This window comes from Gouania willdenowi, chromosome 18 (genome assembly GCF_900634775.1).
Source record: "Gouania willdenowi chromosome 18, fGouWil2.1, whole genome shotgun sequence".
Classification (NCBI taxonomy): domain Eukaryota; kingdom Metazoa; phylum Chordata; class Actinopteri; order Blenniiformes; family Gobiesocidae; genus Gouania; species Gouania willdenowi.
Genome location: NC_041061.1, coordinates 26,966,533 through 26,989,539, shown reverse-complemented (window position 1 = coordinate 26,989,539; position 23,007 = coordinate 26,966,533). Strand labels below are relative to the sequence as shown.

General features: G+C 35.5%; 1 protein-coding gene across 1 annotated transcript; it reads right to left on the bottom strand.

Moving 5' to 3' along the window:
- Nucleotides 1-3,416: 3,416 nt before the first annotated feature.
- rab1ba (zRAB1B, member RAS oncogene family a) lies at nucleotides 3,417-22,229 on the bottom strand. Its single transcript, XM_028474548.1, has 6 exons — nucleotides 21,920-22,229; nucleotides 10,339-10,411; nucleotides 10,158-10,253; nucleotides 6,011-6,106; nucleotides 5,790-5,921; nucleotides 3,417-5,121 (listed from the first exon to the last, which is right to left on the bottom strand). Exons 1-6 carry the CDS (start codon nucleotides 21,931-21,933, stop codon nucleotides 4,927-4,929), a joined length of 606 nt encoding a protein of 201 aa, XP_028330349.1. The 5' UTR covers nucleotides 21,934-22,229; the 3' UTR covers nucleotides 3,417-4,926.
- Nucleotides 22,230-23,007: the final 778 nt, after the last annotated feature.

Below are 23,007 nucleotides of genomic sequence, written 5' to 3'. Positions count from 1 at the left end.
AGGGGTGTCAAACTCAAGGCCCGGGGACTGAATGCAGCCCTTGGAATCATCCAAATCAGCCCGCAGGGGAAAGTAAAAATGGCTGAAAAAACAGTGTAAATGACCAAATAATATAGTTGTTGATATCTCAGTAGGGTTGCAAAGGGCTGAAAAATATCTGGCAAATTCCCACCGGAACTTAAGCTTTGGAATTTTGTCAATATTAAAAAAATAGAAACATTTCATGGGAATTATTTATTGAAATAAGCAAAAATTGGGAGTAATTTTAAATCACTGTATCATATCCAAACATAAATAGGGATGTAACAATTAATCGCAAGGCAGTTAAAAATCGATTCATAGGTATCACGATACACATCGATACTGTAAAAATTGTCACAGTACTTTTTTAACCAGCAGAGGGCGCTATCCAGAAGTGTTGGTGGCAGGCGGAATCTGCTAACACTTTCTTTCTGGCCGCCTTCTACTCTTAAACATGTTCATAAATGATTCCTTAGCCCTTAAGCACCAAAAAATATCTGTAATATTACGTGAATATCTGTAAAAGTCACGTTTTTCTATTAGCTCTGTCTGCTAGCATTGCATCTCTTCTTCACTGCAAGATATCTGCTTGCCAACCGACCAATGGGTTACCAGCGCCCTCTGCTGGTCCAAACAAATATCTGACCTAAATACAGTGCAGACTGATTTTTTTTTGTTTTTAAGTCCAATTGTTAAGGCACAAAATACATTTTTAGTTACACTTTTAAAAAGAAGTATTATGCAGTTTTGCATTGTTTACTATAGAACCAGAATTTAAATTAATAGGCTTCTTCTTCATTTGTATTATTCCTTTATTTATTTCATTCAAGATTTATTTCTAGTTAAATTGCATTGTTTTGAATAGTTTATCAAAGGATTATTTTGACAACGAAATAAAAAAGGAAAACAGCAGTTTTTTTTCCCCAAAAAAATAATGGAATATTTTTCAGTCATCATTTATGTACAGTCCCATTTTGTAAAATAAATCGTGAGAGAATCATATCGTGAACACAGTATCGTGAATCGAATCGTATCGGGAGCTGAGTGAATCGTTACATCCCTAAACATAAATATTGGCATCTATGCATAATAATACACTTCGTTTCAAGTTTTTTTTTTTGGAAGTAGAACTTTACAATTATTGTGAAGTTTCATTACATTTCTCACAAATTCAATGAAACTCTACAGCATTTGCAAGAATTCAGTTTTTCCATTTCCCAGAAAGCTAATTTTCCAAGAAAATCTGCTCAATCCACACATTATTTAACAAAAGTTTCCCAAATTAAATAAATATAATCCCGACCTGTCACCTATTGGTTGGATGTTGTCTGTGCCTTATATACTGCATACTTTTACATCATTTATACATGGAAATGGTTCCATTCCAAACCTCTGGGGCCCACTTTAGATCAAACTAATCCTTATTTGGCCCCTGAACTAAAATTAGACACGTGATCTAAACACTTTGAAACCTTTGTGTGTTTTTAACATTGTTTTATTCTGTTGTGATGAATTACAAATGAAACAACGAAATGGGTTGGTTTCACATGCGCTGTCGACCCAAAGTAGTCCGGTCCGCTACGGGGTTTTTGAAGAGTGAGTGGAGGCAAACATCGTAGCAGGTGGCCAAAAAGTGGTCCAAAAGTGACAAAAACATGGCAAGAAAAAAGTGTAAAGTGAATAAAAGCAGTCAGAGTGGCCAAAAATGGCCAAATAAAGAGAAAACAGGTGGTATGTAATAGCTAAATGTAGCTCAAATTAACAAAATATGGCAAACAAAAGTGAAAAAGGGCAAAAATGTGGAGTAAAAACAGGCAAAATGTAAGGGGGAAAAAAGGAAACAAGTGATATTTTTAGTATTTAGAGCTTATTTGGATGAAATAAAGATGATTTATTGGCAAAAGGAGTTAAAATCTGAAAAACGTGTCAAAACTTTTTGAAAATTGGACAATGGAAGTTGTAAAATGGCTTTTCTTTATTATCAGGATGGGATCAGCTTCCCTTCATACCAACTTTCCATTTTAGTTCCCTCTCATTCACACTTTCCACCATTTTTCTACTGTCACATATTTCGACCCATTATTGTCACTTTTAACCTCTTTTCAACATTTTTTAAGATGATTTTTAAGGAGAAACAACAGGTTGAGTAGTAATACCATGTGAAAGGAAGAACAAAGCTCACAGAGTGGGTAAATGGATCAGAGGAAAGGTTTCCTAATCTGATAAATGAAGGTGTGAGGGAAAGCATACTTCACATTGACCATCTGTTACTTACAATATTATCGATTATCAATTAGTTTCTCATCTATTGGTTTCCTAATCAATGACTGTATGGGTTTTCATATTTCTAGTGTGTGCGTCTGAGCCTTTTTTGTCACTATACCCATAAATTTAAATGTTTAAATTGTAAAATGATCCTAAAGAGAACTAAGGGGTAAACGTGATGTAAAACATGTTTTTAATAAATAACTACATATGTGTAAAGCAGAACTGTAACATGCTTCACCTGTTTTGTATTCAATTAAAGTGTAAATGATTAGATTATTGAATGCAACATATATTTTCAATTATGAATAAATTTGTAATTACCTAATAACTGTAATTAATTATCAATTACGTGATTACAATTATAATCGACCCCAATTCTGTTGAATGCAGTACTTTGAGTTTGGGGGGTTAAGGAATAAGGAGTGTATTTACAATAGTTAGACTGCACTGCCCTCTGTTGGGTTTAGTTGGTACTTCTGCCATTTTACAACTTCCATTGTCCCATTTATGCCCCTAATCCAAAAAAATTTACACTTTTTTTTTTGTCAGATTTTATCTCCTACCAGTAAATATCCCTTTTTGGAGTTGTTGCTACTCTATATATACAGATCTGAGCATTACTGTTAACTCTTTGTTTACCTACGTCAAATGGCTGGCTGTGATTGGCTGATCACCATTCAATCAATCTAACTGGATCAATATGTTTTCAACAATGAATCCCTCTGTAAAAAGTGAGGGGGATGATTTTTAATTTTAATTAAAGTGTGGGTGTCGCATCCACTTTAGACCCATTTTACTTGTGAATAAAACAAGGAATTCCATTTTTAAGATGACTATAATAATAGTAAACATCCAGGATAAGAATGGATATTATTCAGATGAATAAATAAATGTGGTTATCACAGATTCATAGAACAATGGACCATCATTTTGCTCCCCACTCTCTGGAACCTTCATTTTGGGGGTCATGGCCTGATAAGGTTGAGAACCCCTGCTTTAAAACACAGAATGTATCGCTGGTGATGAAATGATTTGGTTCTATTTGCAGATTCACTTTTTGCACTTCAAATGAAATATGTTTAATTTTAACCAAAAGTAGAGCAAAATAAACAGATCAGTTAATCCTATTCATCATTTTATTATATATTTATTTATAATATATACAGAAAACATCATCAGTTATCAGGAAACATCACCAAAAGTGAACAAACCCCGCCCCCAGTGCCTTTGATATATCAAAGAGCCAAAGAGCGAGTGCCTTCATAGAGTCATAGAAGAACAGCCATGAACCAGGTTTTCTCCCTTCAAAATAAAACCATTCCAGATGACAGCTAAGAAAAAAAGTGGCAAGCATTTCATTAGAATCACATTCAGAAGCAACAAGCCCCGCCCACAGACACGCCCCTAACCCCTTCGTGACTAGACAACACAGTATAGCATTCAATGGATACATTAAAAAAAAAAATCAGCAGAATATCAAGACCTATTCAAAGAAAAAAAGATTTAAAAAGAAAAAAAAAAAATCATCCTCAAAGCGCAAAAACATCCACTTTACGTGCGCACGTGTGTGTGTGTGTGCATGTCGCTGCTCGTGATGCTGGAATGTGTCACTCTGACGTCATTGGATGGGAACCGATGGGAATCGTGTTGGGAGAACAGATGGAGACGGGAATTCATATCCGGTCAGAACCAGTCAGTCCCTGAACCTCCGGTTGACCCTGAGAACCAATGAAACCTACGCATAGACACAGCCTTTAACCCTTTAAACACACAGGATCAGAACTGGTGAAACAAAGAAAGACACACACGCATGCACGCACACACAGAACTGAGAAAAAAACGACCCGACAGAGCAGCAATGAACTTCAACGTATAGATCTAAACTAATAGATCAATACCTGTAGTTCTAAAACGTGTAAATCTATAACGTGTAGATCTACAAGTTTAGATCTATATTGTCTGATCTAAACTAATAGATCAATACATGTAGATCTATATTGTCTAGATCTAAAACATGTAGATCTATTATGTGTAGATCTAAACGAGTATGTCTACGTGTAGATCTATAAAGTGTAGATCTACACGTGTAGAACTATAAAGTGTAGATCTATAACATGTAGCTCCAAACATGTCGATATAAACGTGTAGCTCTATAATGTATAGATGTGTTATCCTTCCTGTGGGGAGCTGTAATGTGTAGATCTGTAGATTTAGTCGAACATAGATCTTTTTAAAGGCTTTAATAATGGTCTCAGTCCATCAACAAAAAACAACGGTCACTGCAAATAGAAAAGAGAACAATACAAAAAGGAGACAAAGGGACACGAACCAGATGTGAGAACCAAAGGAGCGTCCGTTCCCATCTATGGTGTGTTTTTCTATTCAGCCTAAGAACGAGTGCCAGGTCGGACTGTGTGCGTGTGTGTGTGCGTGTGTGTGTGTGTGTGTGTGTGTGTGTGTGTGTGTGTGTGTGTGTGTGTGTGTGTGTGTGTGTGTGTGTGTGTGTGTGTGTGTGTGTGTGTGTGTGTGTGTGAAACTAACCCTTGGTCCTGACCCAGTCTTAATGTGAGTGAGTGAGGAGAGGGGGAGGAGGTAATGAGGAGGAACACAGAGCAGAACAACACAGATGATGGAGCTTTAACAGCAGCCACCCCCAGACTGCCTGACAGGGGTGCTCTCAATCTTCAAGTTGGGTTTGTCCCCCCCGGCCGTGGCCCCGGGGCCCATGCGCTTCTTGATCTCTGCGGCCATGGTCATGAAGGCCTGCTCTACGTTGGTGGCGTTCTTGGCACTGGTCTCCAGGAAGGGGATGGCCAGGGAGTCTGCAAACTCCTGAACAGGAGGAGGACAGAGGAAGACTCTTAGACTGTGTCTGAAAATTCCCTCCTATTTTCTTTTATATCCATTTTTCCTCAAGAAGCATTCCAATTCTCTAAAAGCTATAAGGAAACACGCTCAATACTTCCTTTATAACCTCCTTTAGCATAGGAAACAGTGATGCATCCTTTACCAAAAGAGACCAGATAATGATGACCCACAATTCTTTGCAGCAACAACACTTAAAGGGACCCACTCATCAGAGTGTTCACAGAAACTCACCATGACTGAAAAAGGGACACAAATCATGCAGGTTACCAATGCAATAATATTAAGGCTGCAACTATGAACCAATAAAATTGCTAAAAATCGACTATTAAAAGCTTTGGCAATTAATTTAATTATCGATTCATTGCATCGTGCAATTTATGGTCACTGACCGTGATGCAGTGCCATTTAATTCACCTACAGAGCATTGTCAAAGTTTTTTTGCGTGTGTTTGTATGAGTGCGCTCGAGTGTTTGTGTGTGCGTACGAATATTTGTGTGTGCGCTGGTGTTAGTATGTTTACGCATGACTGTGTGTGCCCATGAGTGTTTGTGTGTGTGCGCAAGTGTTAGTATGTGTGTGCGAGTGTTAGTTGTGCTAAGTTTGTGCTAGCTTTGTGCTATTTTCGTGGTTACCTTGGCCGTTGTGTAGTCCACCACCTTCTTGGTGGTCAGGTCACACTTGTTGCCCACCAGCAGTTTGTTGACATTCTCACTAGCGTAGCGGTCGATCTCCTGTAGCCACTGTTTGACGTTGTTGTATGACTCCTGCAGTCGTGTCACATAATCCAATCAATCAATCAATCAATGAAGAGTCTCATGCTGGTCTGAACTGGGAGAGCATTCCATTTATTCACCTGATCCGTCACGTCGTAAACCACGATGATGCCGTGGGCTCCGCGGTAATAACTGGAGGTGATGGTGCGAAACCTCTCCTGCCCTGCAGTGTCCCACTGGAACAGAGGAGAGTGAGGGTCATCGGACTAAAGAAATGGACAAGTCAAGACTGGACACTCTTTAACCTCTTAAGCCCCAGCAACTTTTCGCCAAAAATCACATACCCATAACAAATAATGTTTTTCAGAACCTCTACATGACCTACATGGCTAATTTTTGTTCAGACTAAGTAGGACCCATAGTGGTTACAGATTATGTGAATTTTTTTAAATATATGATACTGAGTGACAATAAATCATGTTTTAAAAACAGAGATCTGTAATCCGCCCAAAAAAACCTTGAGATTTACATCAAATATTAAATCAATTCTCATTATAGCAGGCTGTAAAAGCAGAAATAATTGAATTAATGTATGAACATCAACTGCAGTACGTTTGGTGATAATAATAAACATTAGGCCAAAGATACACATGTTCTTGTACAAATAAGTTCAGGCGAAAGCCCACTTTGCCACAACTGTGCCAAAGTTTTCCACAAGTGTGTAACTAATATGTCAGTCAAATTGATTCCAATCATTGTTAGTCTTATGTTTCACCACTAGATGTCGCAATATGGCTTGAAATAAACATGTCCATTTTTATTCAGGTTTCTGTTGTGCCATGCGTAATGCTATTTTTGGTTACACTCTGTGGTGGAATTATGTAGATGTCTAGTTCCGCAATGCTTTGACCAATCACAATATTTGACAGCATTGTAAAGCTCACAGCCTGTAGAAATTGGTGATATCAAACACTGTGGGTGACTTTAGCTCATCAGCGCTAGGTAAATGAGGCAGCGGCCATTTTACGCACGAGCTCTATGCACCTCTTTGGATGGATTTCTTGGCTGAGAAGTGCTCAGATGTGTGTAATGGCAGTGTTTATCTGATGACACAATTTAGACTGATCAAAATACAGAGTTTTATGCACATTGGACTGAACGCTCTTCAAGACTCAGTGGGATTAAACATCCACAAGCCGTGATAGAGGGGAGCAAACTGAATAGTCTAATGCTAATGTCTGAGCATTAGCACTAGAGGTGGGCCGTCAGTGGACCACTGAGAGATCTGCACACAAGTGTGTTTTTTAAAATAAACTGTAAAAACATCTATGCAATGTGTTTGATCATTAATGTGATAACAGTGATACATCAACCGTTATTAATCTCTACTAGTGCTTAGTTTAGGTTTACTAGTGCCCTATTAGATGTTACTAGTGAAGTAAAAAGTGTCACTAGTTAGCATCATATGCTAATAAGGCATTCAAGAGTATTCCAACCAATCAAGAAGCTGGATTTGGTTCTAATACCTCCTACTTCATTAAAATTAGTTATACTAGTACTACTAGTGAATCTATAGGCTTTACTAGTACTACTAGTAGACTAAAACATTCTACTAGTACTACTAGTGAATCTATAGGCTTTACTAGTAGTACTAGTAGACTAAAACATTCTACTAGTACTACTAGTGAATCTATAGGCTTTACTCGTAGTACTAGTAGACTAAAACATTCTACTAGTACTACTAGTGAATCTATAGGCTTTACTAGTACTACTAGTAGACTAAAAACATTCTACTAGTACTACTAGTGAATCTATAGGCTTTACTAGTACTACTAGTAGACTAAAACATTCTACTAGTACTACTAGTGAATCTATAGGCTTTACTAGTAGTACTAGTAGACTAAAACATTCTACTAGTACTACTAGTGAATCTATAGGCTTTACTCGTAGTACTAGTAGACTAAAACATTCTACTAGTACTACTAGTGAATCTATAGGTTTTACTAGTACTACTAGTAGACTAACACATTCTACTAGTACTACTAGTGAATCTATAGGCTTTACTAGTACTACTAGTAGACTAAAACATTCTACTAGTACTACTAGTGAATCTATAGGCTTTACTAGTAGTAATAGTAGACTAAAACATTCTACTAGTACTACTAGTGAATCTATAGGCTTTACTAGTAGTACTAGTGGACTAAAACATTCTACTAGTACTACTAGTGAATCTATAGGCTTTACTAGTAGTACTAGTAGACTAAAACATTCTACTAGTACTACTAGTGAATCTATAGGCTTTACTCGTAGTACTAGTAGACTAAAACATTCTACTAGTACTACTAGTGAATATATAGGTTTTACTAGTACTACTAGTAGACTAAAACATTCTACTAGTACTACTAGTGAATCTATAGGCTTTACTAGTACTACTAGTAGACTAAAACATTCTACTAGTACTACTAGTGAATCTATAGGCTTTACTAGTAGTAATAGTAGACTAAAACATTCTACTAGTACTACTAGTGAATCTATAGGCTTTACTAGTAGTAATAGTAGACTAAAACATTCTACTAGTACTACTAGTGAATCTATAGGCTTTACTAGTACTACTAGTAGACTAAAACATTCTACTAGTACTACTAGTAGACTAAAACATTCTACTAGTACTACTAGTAGACTAAAACATTCTACTCGTACTACTAGTGAATCTATAGGCTTAACTAGTAGTACTAGTACACTAAAACATTCTACTAGTACTACTAGTGAATCTATAGGCTTAACTAGTACTACTAGTATACTAAAACATTCTACTAGTACTACTAGTGAATCATAGGCTTTACTAGTACTACTAGTAGACTAAAACATTCTACTAGTACTTCTAGCGAATCTATAGGCTTTACTAGTAGTACTAGTAGACTAAAACATTCTACTAGTACTTCTAGTGAATCTATAGGCTTTACTAGTAGTACTAGTAGACTAAAACATTCTACTAGTACTACTAGTGAATCTATAGGCTTAACTAGTACTACTAGTAGACTAAAACATTCTACTCGTACTACTAGTGAATCTATAGGCTTTACTAGTAGTACTAGTAGACTAAAACATTCTACTAGTACTTCTAGTGAATCTATAGGCTTTACTAGTAGTACTAGTAGACTAAAACATTCTACTAGTACTACTAGTGAATCTATAGGCTTTACTAGTAGTAATAGTAGACTAAAACATTCTACTAGTACTACTAGTGAATCTATAGGCTTTACTAGTACTACTAGTAGACTAAAACATTCTACTAGTACTACTAGTAGACTAAAACATTCTACTCGTACTACTAGTGAATCTATAGGCTTAACTAGTAGTACTAGTACACTAAACATTCTACTAGTACTACTAGTGAATCTATAGGCTTAACTAGTACTACTAGTATACTAAAACATTCTACTAGTACTACTAGTGAATCATAGGCTTTACTAGTACTACTAGTAGACTAAAACATTCTACTAGTACTTCTAGCGAATCTATAGGCTTTACTAGTAGTACTAGTAGACTAAAACATTCTACTAGTACTTCTAGTGAATCTATAGGCTTTACTAGTAGTACTAGTAGACTAAAACATTCTACTAGTACTACTAGTGAATCTATAGGCTTAACTAGTACTACTAGTAGACTAAAACATTCTACTCGTACTACTAGTGAATCTATAGGCTTTACTAGTAGTACTAGTAGACTAAAACATTCTACTAGTACTTCTAGTGAATCTATAGGCTTTACTAGTAGTACTAGTAGACTAAAACATTCTACTAGTACTTCTAGTGAATCTATAGGCTTTACTAGTAGTACTAGTAGACTAAAACATTCTACTAGTACTTCTAGTGAATCTATAGGCTTTACTAGTAGTACTAGTAGACTAAAACATTCTACTAGTACTTCTAGTGAATCTATAGGCTTTACTAGTAGTACTAGTAGACTAAAACATTCTACTAGTACAATAAAAATAAAAAACGGGGGAAAAAAAAGAAAAAAGAGCAGAAAAAACAAAAAAGGAGAAGTATAAAAAGGGGGCGAGGGAGAGAATTAAAATTTTCTAAAATAAAAAAAAAAGATTTTAAAAAGGGGGGAAAAGAAAAAAAAAAAGAGAATTGACCTTTCATTTTTTTTGGGAAAAAAAAGGGGGGGGGAAAGGACAAAATTAAAGAAAAAAACTGCAAAACGTTCCACATTTGGTTCCTTTAACTCAAACAGGAAGTAAACAGAACACAAACATCTCCTACCAACAACAACACTTACAATCTGCAGCTTGATGGTCTTTCCGTCAAGCTCAATGGTTCGGATCTTAAAGTCTACTCCGATGGTGCTGATGTAGCTCTCTGTGTAGGTGTCGTCCTGCACACAAGACACATTAGCATGAGCGTCAGCAGCACACTCACATTAAATAAAGAAAATAAATGGTATCAGGAGGATGACTTACTGCAAAGCGCAGCAGGAGGCACGACTTCCCCACTCCAGAATCTCCGATGAGCAGGAGCTTAAACAGGTAGTCACTGGTACACAAAGAAAGAAAAACACAACAAAATAAGATGATTTTATCAAGTATTTCACACCATTTTTGCTTATTTTTACCCTTTTTTGCAACTACACCAAACTCACCATATTTTTATCAATTTTCATCACATTTTCTTGCCATATTTTTGCTCCTCACTTTTAACCTTTTTTCAACACATTTCTTGCTTATTATTTCCAATTTAACCACATTCACCATGTGCATTGCCCATTATTTGACAGTTTAAACCAGTGTGTTTCTAATTGCGATTTTTTTTACTCAATATTGCGATTTAATATACCATTATTTTTTTAAGGGCTTTTTGTCACAGGGCTCTACACTAACTTTTCCAGTGGTAGCAACAGCACAGAATTTGGTCGGTTGGAGTTACAGCATAGCCACACATGCTGATGAATAGTTGACTTAACTGGCGTACCATAGTTTTGTATGAAGTTTTTCTGCAACAAGCAGTGGCTGAAATAACAGGTCATTTATTTTACTAGTACAGTGCCCGTCGGAAGTATGCATTCATATAGTGGGCGCTTCAGGAGAGTTGTCAATTACGGACATAATAATATACTCTGTAGCATTATTAAGGGGTGTATTTGCAGGTGCAAAGTAAAATAACGTGTGCAATTTAGCTGGTTTAATTCTATGAGACATGCACATGATGAATGTGTTTTTTTTACTCATTTTTATATTTTTTGTTTTAATTATTGTTTGTTGTTTCCATTGTAGTGTTATTCTGGAGTCATTTTGTGTATTTTTTTAATGTAGTTTTGTGCATTTCTGTTGTCATTTTAGTGTATTTTTTGTATAAATATTTAGTTTTGTGTATACTGAGTCATTTTCATATTTTTGTTGTTGTTTGGTGTATTTTTCTGTAATATATGTTTTTGGAGTCATTTTGTATGTTTTTGTGCATTTCTGTTGTTGTTTTGTGTACTTCCTGTATAAATATTGTTTAGTTTTTTGTTGGGGCGGGAATTCATTCTAAATTCATGCGCACCAGTCCATCCACGTGTACCTGCCTAACTTTCACTAAACTTCTCTATTGTCAGTAGTTAGATGTAGTGGCAGGTGTGTAGTTAGTGAAGCTGCAGTAATCAGGTGACCTTCACTATGTAGCAACATGTAAACACTTAGATCTGACTCAGAGCGTAACACTACACTCACTACCACCCTATGAATGGGTGTCGTGACACAAACTGTAACCGGACTAAATGGTGGTCCGTTATTCACACAACACTCACATACCTGCATGCATGTCACGTAGACGGTGATCAATAGTGAAGCCCACCTGATCGATGTGTGTGTGTGTGTGTGTGAGACTCTACCTGAAACTCTAATCTCCTCCGTTGGTTCTCACACACACGCACCGCGAAAAAATGTGCAGCTTTCAACACAGCAGCCATTGCTGTCAATAACTTCTGGGTGAGCTCTGTCCGGTCTAAATAGCGAAAGGTCAAACTAACATGAAAATAAACGTTTTGAAACATTATCACCAAATAAGGAACAGTAAAAAGTATGTTTCCTCAAAAGAGAAGTCCACGGGAGCTCACTACCACGCTACGGACGTGTGTCGTGACAGACTGTAACCGGACTAAATGGTGGTCCGTTATACAACTTCCGGGTGAGGCCCGTCTAGCGCCCCCTCACACCCTGAGGTCAAAAGTTGAATAGGTTTCATTTCAGGGCCGTCCAGAAGTGAAATAAAATTAAAATAAACATTTTGAAATGACCAAATCACTCCAAAATAACTGATACACACACTCGGGGTATTTTAAACCCATCGACCGAGTGTCAGGTCGAACTGGCACCGCGTCGGGGAGATATTTGCTCCACACACACACCCACACACATCCACACACACACTCTCAGACCTCCCTTGAATTATAGTATAGATATAATTTTAAAAGACGACGTAACAAGTTGTTTTAAATAACAGCAAAGCATAACAACAGGTTACATGTTTTCTGTTTTTTTATTTTTCAGAAATGCTGTACTTGAATTAAATTAACAGTAGCATAACCAACTTAGCATCTGCATTGCTTCACCCCATGGAATTAAAGTCAGAGGGTCCAGCTCTGATAGTGGGGTCTCCTAACCCTCTTGCCCTGGTCAGGGGTCTGCAACCTTTACAAGGAACCATTTTGCTTAATCTCACCCGGATTAAAGTCTTCCTGGAGCCAAAAAATACCTTCACAATGAAGACAATACAGTGTATTAAATTATATACAGTTAAAATTATATAGAATAATGTTTGATTTAATTTAATGTGATTTATATTGATCATGTAAATGGAAACTTAAAAACAGTTTAAAATACAATAAATTGACATCAATAAATAAACCAGTATCTTGCATCTTCAAATTCTTACACATCTTAGTTTATATGAACATGTTACATAAAGAAAATTTTTTTAGTTAATGTATTTGAAAGGCTACAAAAATTAACTCCTTATTTCAATAGGTTTTTTTTTTTTTTTTTAAAGCGATTGGGAGCCATTGCAAAAGAGTCAAAGGGCCACATTAGGCCCCAGAGCCACAAGTTGCAGACCCCTGCCCTGGGAGAGAACCACAGCTGAACATCTGGCTTGGCATCATAGTTCATCAGTTCTGGTCCCTCCCTATCACTGAGCTGTGCACGTTCTTTTTTTTTTTTTACTTATGCCCTCAACGTGAGCGTACACTCAGTGAAGGGCTCGTTATGCCTGGCTCTGTTAATAGCAGACCGCGCGCACTCCAATGGAGCACATTGGTGTTTATACTCTGCGCATTCACCGTCGCATTACTCGCAGCAAAGTTGCGTGAACGTGCACCTTACCCGTCTCCTCACTCGCAGCGCGGAGAAAGAGAGGTGCACTCTGTGGGACGTGACAGAGCGTTCAGCCGCTCCGTCCAAAATAAGGTCATCCATACACACTCGCACGGACGAGACCAGATAAAATTTCACTCGCACACACTGAAAATATACTCGCATATGCGGCCGTTTTGGTCGCAGTTTCGAGCCCTGATACTATATGTCGTCCACACAATAAACTTGGCTGTGCGTAAAGGGCTCGGGGTCAGAGCCATTGAAATCCCCGTTAGTAGGCTGAAAGTGGCGGCCTCACATTTCAACAAATCTTAGGCTGACAGTTACCTCCTCCAGCAAAAACAACAACTTTTGGGATTAAAAAATGAGAAGCTGATTATTGACTGTCCGACGCGATGGAACAGCACTTATGAAATGATCTGCCGTGCATGGGAGCAGCAAGCAGCGGTGTCTGCTGTCATGCTGTGTCTGCTGTTTGTATCCTGATTGCAAAATAGACATATTTAATGAGAACCTAACTAAAATGATAGATGGAATATTAATAATGACATCTCCGACCATTTACCAATACTTACAATATTTAATACTAACGACAACATCCACCCAGAAACATACGCAAACACATGCAAAAAAAAATTAAAAAAAATACATTATATAAAAAAAACATCTTAAAGACAAAACATTGAAAACAGAACTACATCCTATGGAAATTACAACAAATACTACATACCAAAACACTGAAGATAATCTATTCTTCCCTTATTGGGTCACATTTAAATTACTGCTTATAAACTAAGACATAGTAATGTGTTTATACGAGAAAGGGTTAAATCTAACATTGGAAAACACAGCACTGTCAATAGCTATTAACAGCTAGAATAACCTTGATGCAGAGACAAAACAAGGAACTTCGAAAGACAATGAAGTTTTCTTTTGAACTGGAGGAACGTAAACAAAGTCGGGGAATGAAATCTGCAGGGAACAAGGATGACACGAACAACGATGGAGAGGAGGAATGAAAAAAGACAACACTGACTACAGATGAGAATAAATCCTAAATAAAAAAGGACAAAAAAAAAAAAAAATGAAATTGTGTTCAGAACAACCTAAGACTGTTTGACCAGAGAGACAAGCTTTGATGTAAATTTTCTGTGTACAAAACAGGGGACGGGACTTGGATAAGCAAACTGCTTCTCTTGTCTCCTTTTTCGGCATGTACAAAAAAAAAAAAAAGAATAACAAAACTTCTGTGAATGCAACCATGTCGGAAATAAACTGAATAAATAAATAAAAATAAATAAATCTTCGAGAAAAAACTGTCAAGAATGGAGTTGACCACAAGCGAATGGTCCCTAATGGAAAAGGTAAGCATAGTGTATGAAATGTACAGTAAAAGGCAGGACAAATGCAAACCTGTCCTATAATATCAATGCATTATATTTACTTATTTATTGCAGGTGCAAGAGGCCCTTAAACCCTTTAAAGTGGTAACAGAAGCACTTTCAACTGACAAATATCTAACAGCATGGGCTGTGCTGCCTTTAATAGGGCGACCGTGGCTCAGGTGGTAGAGGGTAGTCTTCTGATCGAGAGGTTGGGGGTTCGAGCCCAGTAACTGACTATGTGTCGAAGTGTCCTTGGGCAAGACACTGAACCCTAAGTTGCTCCCAGTGGTCGACTAGCGCCTTGCATGGAAGTCCTGTCCCATTGGTGTGAGAATGTGAGAGTGATTGGGTGAATGAGCTGATATGTAAAGCGCTTTGGGTAGGGATGTAACGATTAATCGTAAGGCAGTTAAAAATCGATTCATAGGTATAACGATTCACATCGATGCTGTGAAAATTGAATCGCAGTACTTTTTTAACCAGCAGAGGGCGCTACCCAGAAGTGTTGGCAGCGAGCGAAATCTGCTAATACTTTCTTTCTGGTCGCCTTCTACTCTTAAACATATTCATAAATGATTCATTACCCCTTTAGCACCGAAAGAATATCTGTAATATTACGTGAATATCTGTAAAAGTCACGTTTTTCTATTAGCTCTGTCTGCTAGCATAGCCTCTCTTCTTCACTGCAAAATATCTGCATGCCAACCGACCACTGGGTTACCAACGCCCTCTGCTGGTCCAAACAAATATCTGACCTAAATACAGTAAAATGACTGTTTTTTTTTGTTTTTGTTTTTTTAGTCCAATTGTTAAGGCACAAAATACATTTTCAGTTGCACTTTTAAAAAGAAAAATAACTATTATGCAGTTTTGTATTGTTTACTATAGAACCAGAATTTAAATAATAAGCTTCTTCTTCATTTGTATTATTCCTTTATTTATTTCATTCAAGATTTATCTTTAGTTAAATTGCATTGTTTTGAATAGTTCATCAAGGGATTCTTTTGACAATGAAAAATAGTATAGTATTTTCCCCAAAAAAAAAATGGAATATTTTTCAGTCATTTATATACAGTCCCATTTTGGAAAATAAATTGTGAGAGAATCGTATCGTGAACCCAGTATCGTGAATCGAATCCTAGCTTTGGGACTACTTTAGTGTGGTTATAAAGCGCTATATAAATCAAGTCCATTTACCATTTACCATTTAATATATGTTCTGCTTGCACAACTGAAAAAGCGAGTCATTGTCACTCTTTGCTTCATACAAAACTATGATACACCAGTTAAGTCAACTATTCATCAGCATGTATGTCTATGCTGTACACTCTCCACCCCTGCTCAAAAAAAAAAAAAAAAAAAAAAATGAAAAAAGGGTACGACCAAATTCTGTGCTGGTGCAACAAACTGAGAAAGTTAGCCGTACCTGTGCCACCACTGGAAAAGTTAGTGTAGAGCCCTGCATTTTAAGTGCAATATCTCCGCTATTTTTTGACCAATTTGTACCAAATTTCCACAAAATGACAGCCTAATCCCCAACATTGGGCCACTTCTTTGGACCCTGCGACGCCGCTTCCAGCTTTATTATAATTACATAATTGGTAATGTATTAAAATTATGATGCAATTATAATTGTCATTTTAAAATCAGTTGAAGTTGTAACCATAATTGAATTGTAATTGAGTTCATACAATTGACTTTGTAATTGGCATGAAAATTGAATAAAAACTGTTAATTACAATTTAATTAAACACAAACCTGGGAAACTGTGTAACAGTTCTATGGCTTACACACACAGTTATTAAAATATTTCAAATCAACTTTTCTTACTGCCGTTGAGAATCATTTTACCATTTTTAAAAAAGTGAAACAGACGCCCAAAACAAAAACTAAATTGGATGATAAACAAGATTTTTTAGATGCTAACAGAAAGCTAACACAAGAGGAAGGTCACGTTTTATGGGATTATTTATTAAAGGCACACTTAGTGTGTTTAATTGTAATTGAACTTTCGTAATTGAGAACATAACTGTAATTGAATTTCAGGGGGAAAAAATATTTGTAATCCAAATTGTAATTGGAAAAAAAATGCCAGTCATTGTAATCATAATTTAGCTGTAATTAAACATGGATAATTGAAGACGTAATTGTATTTGAAAAGTGTAATTGGACCAGATCTTGCTTGGAGGAAATTAAAGGTTTAAGGATCATATCACATGTTTCTATGGGATTGTTCCTGTTAAACCAGTAGCTGAGGGTTAGCATTGTGGCTAACATTGAGCTAGCGACGTAACAGTGGTTTGAAGCATATCAAATATAAAACTGTTGTGTGTAGTAATGCAGTGTGTGTGTGCGTGTGTGTGTGTTGATCCTGCTCAGCTGGCTATGATGTCCTGTTTACAGAAGGAGGGCCATTGTTAACCCTGTTAGCATGAATTATTATTATTATTACAACACAACCCTGCAGTAACGTCACCTTTCCTTTGCTCCTCATTAAATAAATAGTGCTTAATAGTTCAAACTAATCTGTTTTAATGACACTACTCATCACAACTGGTTATTAAACTGTGTCAACTCTTGTTATTAATTCATCTTTATGCTTCTGATCTCACGTTAACGTTTGATGGACATTCATCTGTTTTCTCTCTCACATACAATCACGTTAATGGAAGTGTGTGTGTGTGTGTGTGTGTGTGTGTGTGTGTGTGTGTGTGTGTGTGTGTGTGTGTGTGTGTGTGTGTGTGTGTGTGTGTGTGTGTGTGTGTGTGTAAGAAGAGAAGAAAGGAGAAAACAAACAAAAATTAAAAATAAATGATACTTCCGTGTTGTAAAAAACAAAAAAGAAAAAAGAGGAGAGAAAAAGGAGAAAAGAAAAAAGAGAAGATTTAAGGGGGGAGAAAAAAGTTAGAAAAAAAGGAGAACTGACATTTCCTTTTTTAATAAAAGAGGAGAACAAAAGGAAGGAAAAGAGAATTAAAATGTCATTTTTTTAATAAAAAAGAGGAAAAGCAGGAAGAAGAAAAAAGGCAAAAAGAAAAAAGAGAATCCGACATTTCCTTTTTTTAATAAAAGAAAAGAAAATTAGGGGGAAGAATAAGAGTATTCACATTTCCTTTAAAAAAAAAGTGAGAGACAAATAGAGGAAAGGAAAAAAAGAAAATTAACATTTCCTTAAAAAAAAATAATAAAAAGGGGGGCAAAACAAAAAGGGAGAAAAAGGGAGATTTTACATTTCCTTTTTTGTTTTGTTTTTTAAAAAAAAAAGAAGAGGAAAAAGCAGGAAAAAGAAAAAAGGTTCAAAAAAAGAGAATCGACACTTCCTTTATTCAAAAAAAAAGAAGAAGAAAAGAAAGAAAGGGGAGGAGAATGAAACAAAATTGACATTTCCAAGTACACCAAAGAAGGAGGAAAAAGAAAAAAGAACAGAATTGGCAATACTTCTTTTTTTTTTAAAGAAGAGAACAAAAGGAGGAAAAGAAAAAAGGGTAAAAAGAGAGAATTGACATTTCTGTCTCTATGTCCACCTGTTTATGAGGACACAACAGGCCTTGTTTATAAACCGTTTAAACTGGTATTTATTGATCAATAGTGTCGTGATCGTACGCTATGATCAGATCTTACATCATGTACCATAATGTGAGTGAATGTGAAACTAACCTTGGCTGTCATTGGACCATAATCACACACATTCAGGAAACAATATTAAAACTAAATTTCATTATTATTTTTTTTAAAGCCCACGTTATTACTGATACCACCTTTTTGGTTTTCCTTTCACAGAATACTAAATAAACTAGGGATGGAAGGAAATTAAAATTGTTGGCTGAAAGTGAAACCGAAAATGAGAAAACAAGGGCGAAAACTGATACTGAAATCCCAATGCCAATTATTAGTGTCATAGCATTTATGGCTCTAAAAGTGGACTAAACACTAATATTAAACCACTGCATTTGTATAAATTAATATCAATTCTTTAAAGAATAAATGAATTAAAAATATTTATTTAGCACTGGCATTCCAACAATGCACAACATAATATAAGTCGCCATTACTGTCAGGGCTCTACACAAACCTTTTCAGTTGGTACATGAGGGAACATGCTGCTGATAGTTGACTTAACTGGCGTACCATAGTTTTGTATGAAGTAAAGATTGACAGTGACTCGAGATATGATATTTGCAAAATGTTTTATTTTAGTGTCTATATTAGGTTTTTCTGCAACAAGCAGTGGCTGATGCATGTGTTTTATTTTTGTCCACATGTGGCTAAGTTTTGGGTCAGTGTACAGTCATGGTTAAGGTAATTTATACGTTTTTTGTTTATCATAAATAAATATAATTCTTACTATTATATTTATAATTATTTTGTATCATATTCATTGATATTATATTAGTGTTTATATTCATTCTATAAATGTATCGCTTTTACTCTTATTATAAATACATATAATAAATTAATAAATTATTTAATAATGAATACATAAATATATTATATAATTTTATTATAAACAATGTATATGAATAAATGTATATAAAAATATATCTAAGTAAACATCTGCATGGTAATTGCAGCAAGTTCATTTTGTCTTCTTTTTGAATAAGACAAAATGATATTTTTAATCATATTAAAAAAGAAAAGAAAATTAACTTGCTGGAATTACTACACATACATCAAAGCGTTCAGCAGAAGCCTCTGAGAAAGACTGGCAGTTGTCAATCGAAACATGTCAGGACATCAAAGTAAATTGTCTGAATAAATGAAACCTTAACATGTGATTAGTTAATGGAGGCTGATCGCGCGCGCGCACACACACACACACACAGTTAGGAGGTTAGGTTTCAGAGTCAAATGTCAAACAATGTTGCTCCATCTGAGTGTCTATTACACACATTTCACAACCACTTAATAACACGTGAAAGGACCAACAACATGCTGCTGCTAGCATTAGCACCGAGTAGCATTCACTGCTCCAGAACAATCTAGAAAAGGTAGAATGAGCTTGTTCCTTAACCCCTTCACTGTGACTTAACCTGATATTTATAGGGTGTTGAATGTAAAAACTCACTCATTGTTTCATAGCCACATATTTAGAAACAATTAGCTCATTTTTCTTTCATTTCAGACAAATTCATGTAAAACGGCATGTTCTACATCACTGTTAAAAATGTGTACACATGTTAAAATATAAATGTAAATATAAAATCTGAATCTTAAAACTAAATGTTAAATCTCAATGTAAAAGTCAAATATGAATGTCTAATCTAAATATTAAATCTAAAAATTAAATCTAAATTAAGATACCAACGATGCAGAAGACCTTGGAGGGCGGGTTGTGTAGAGTGTGGGCAGGGTCTTGTGATCAACAGACGCGGACATTCCCACTTTGCAAAATTTCTAAAGATTTAGAAATGCCTTCGAAGGCAACAACTTCCTCTTCTGGCCTATCACAACAAAAGTCCAGAATGTGGGTTAAAGACGTTTGAAAAGCCACTTCCTGTTCTACCATAATAAAAGAGCCCAGTTAAACCAACAATCAGACACTCATAATCAAGCTGCTGGTCTCTGTGTGTATGTCACACTACCGTACTACACACTACAAACACAATGAGTATATACTCTCTACTGTATACTCTATATATATATATATATATATATATATATATATATATAAAATGTAATTGTGTTTTTTTTTTTAAAAAAAACATTTAATTGTGGAGGGGAGGAAAGTAAAAAATGTTTAAAAAAGGGGGAAGAGAAAATTGACATTTATCAAAACAAGAGCCCTATTTACAAAAGAGTTGTATATATATATAGGAAGCCAAGAAGAGATGCTTTTATTTTGAAAAAGGGATCTTTGACTTTTAGCTTGAAGCCAGTCCCAGGATAATTTTAAATTCAGCTCCCAGTGCATCATGGGACGGCGTGGGCCACAAATAAAAAGACTGAAATCTGAGCACTATAAGATTGAAGTCCTAATATTTCAAAACTAGTCATACATTTATGAGGATAACGTTGTAATTTTATTACATTAAAGTTGCAATATGTCAAGATTCAAGTTATAATTCTATTAAATGTGTAATTTCTTGAGAATAACTGGTAATGGTATAGTGAATTCCCTGTTGATATTATGAGTCTCATAAAATTACAATTTTATTCTGGAAATATTACAACTTTAATTTTGAAATATTATGAATTTAATCTCATAAAATTACAATTTTATTAAAATACAACTTTATTCTCATAAAACTATGACTTTATTCTTAAAATATTATGACTAATCACAAAATATTATGACTAATCTTGACTTACTCCGACTTTATTCTCGAAATATTACAACTTTAATCTCAAAATATTATGAATTTAATCTCATAAAATTGCCAATTTATTAATATACAACTTTATTCTCATCAAATTATGACTTTATTCTTGAAATATTACGACTTTAATCAAAATATTGTGAATTTATTCTCAAAATTATGATTTTTATAGATACAACTTTATACTCAAATTATGACTATTCTGAAAATATTACGACTTTAATATCAACATTTTATGACTTTAATGTCGAAATATTAAGACTAACCTATAGAATAGTTCTCGAAATATCAGGACTTTAATCTCATAAAATTATGATTTCATTAATATACGACTATTCTCAAAAAATGTCAACTTTATTCTCCAAATATTACGACTTTAATCTTGAAATATTATGTCCTTAATCTCAAAATTACGATTTTATGAAGATACGACTTTATTCTCATAAAATTACAACTTTGTTCTCAAAATATTACGACTTTAATCTAGAAATTTTGACTTTAATCTCGTAGTGGCAGATTGTTATTTTAACAGTATGACATTTACAACACTGTCTGATATTTCACAGGAAGTTGTGCCCACAGTCAGCCCTCCAAAATAATGTGTAGAACGGAGACAAACAAACAAGGTAGAGTGAAGCAACACATTGTGTTGACAGGAAGAGACCGACGGTAGGTGTGACGGTGAGGTAACCGACACCGGCCGATGTGTCGGTGTCACCTGATCTCACGCCGCATCCTGTTTTTCCAGCGCACTGAATCGGATTACCGTGTGAAGTGGGCCTGTTCGGATCGGTGTAGCTAACCGTGTTCGTAGGCCTGTGAGGAGTGCTAAGCTGTCAGCTGACACGGACACACACCGCCTGTCCGCGCCCTGCTCCCACTACAACACCGCCGTTAGCCTAGCCTAGCTTAGCATAGCACTGACAGTATTACTGACATGAATAGCGCAGTAAGAAGAGGACAGTTGTGTGCTGTGTGTGTGTGACTCACTACTCTGGGTTCATGGTGTCGGTCGGGCTGAGGCGGCTCTCAACGATCACTGCTGTGGCTCCGTCCGGGTTCCGAGGCACTTTGATGTGTGTGGACCGTGTCCGTTAGCGCCCAGGTGCTCCTCTTACGGCTCTGTACTCTCTCAACCGTCAACGCTTCATAAACTACGGACTGCTACACACATATCCCGGTAGACAGGCTCCCGTGTCGATGTTTAATACCCGTTTCTTGCTTTTTTTTTTTTTTTCGCTCTTTCTCCTGACGTCGCCTGCCGAAGGTTCAAGATGGCTGCGCAAGTGCGGTAGTGACGTAAGGTGACGTGTCGCTTTAGACCAATCAGGAAACAGAAAAACACTAAGCATAATGGGGCTTGTAGTCTGTTTACCCCGTGACAAATGGGTACGAAACAAAGCAGTAAAATACTCATTAAAGTCATATTAACCCCGTATATGTGTATATAAAAGGTATATATAAAATATGTATTGTGTGTGTATATATATATATATATATATATATATTTTTTTTTTTTTTTTTTTGGGTTTTTTTTGGGTTTTTTTTTTTACAATTTTTCTTTATTAATTTTGTGAGTTTTTGTTGGGTTTTTTGTCATTTTGTTTTTAGATCTTTTCAGGGTTATTTTTTCACTTTGTGCATTTTGTTTTCATAGTTTTTTTTTTTTTTTTTTTTAAATCATCTTTATAATTCTTTGTTTCATGTTTTTGCTGTTTTTAAAATATTTTTTATAATTTCTTGTTTTCATAGACATTGTTGTCGTTTTGTGATTTTGTTTTTTATATATCTTTTCAAATTTTTCCTTTTTTCATTTTGTGCATTTAGTTTTTTATGTATAATTTAATAGTTTGGTTTTTTTAAAAAAAAAAAAATCTTTTTACACTTTGTTGTTTTTATGGATTTTGTGAATTTTTTTGTTGTTGTCTTTTTTTCAATTTTGTTTATTTAATAAAACCAGGGAAGTTCATTTCAAAACTTTACATCACATTTATCCCTGGAACATGTACATTTGTTTTACCACTGTCCATATACTTTATTATTCTGGGATGCCATTAAGGATTTTTTTTATACAACAA

Excerpts from the sequence above, each read along its gene's own strand:
- rab1ba (XM_028474548.1), bottom strand. Across the intron at positions 6,107-10,157 it reads AGACCATCAAGCTGCAGATT|TGGGACACTGCAGGGCAGGA; the intron begins GTAAGTGTTGTT and ends CCTCTGTTCCAG. Across the intron at positions 5,922-6,010 it reads TTTACGACGTGACGGATCAG|GAGTCATACAACAACGTCAA; the intron begins GTGAATAAATGG and ends ACACGACTGCAG.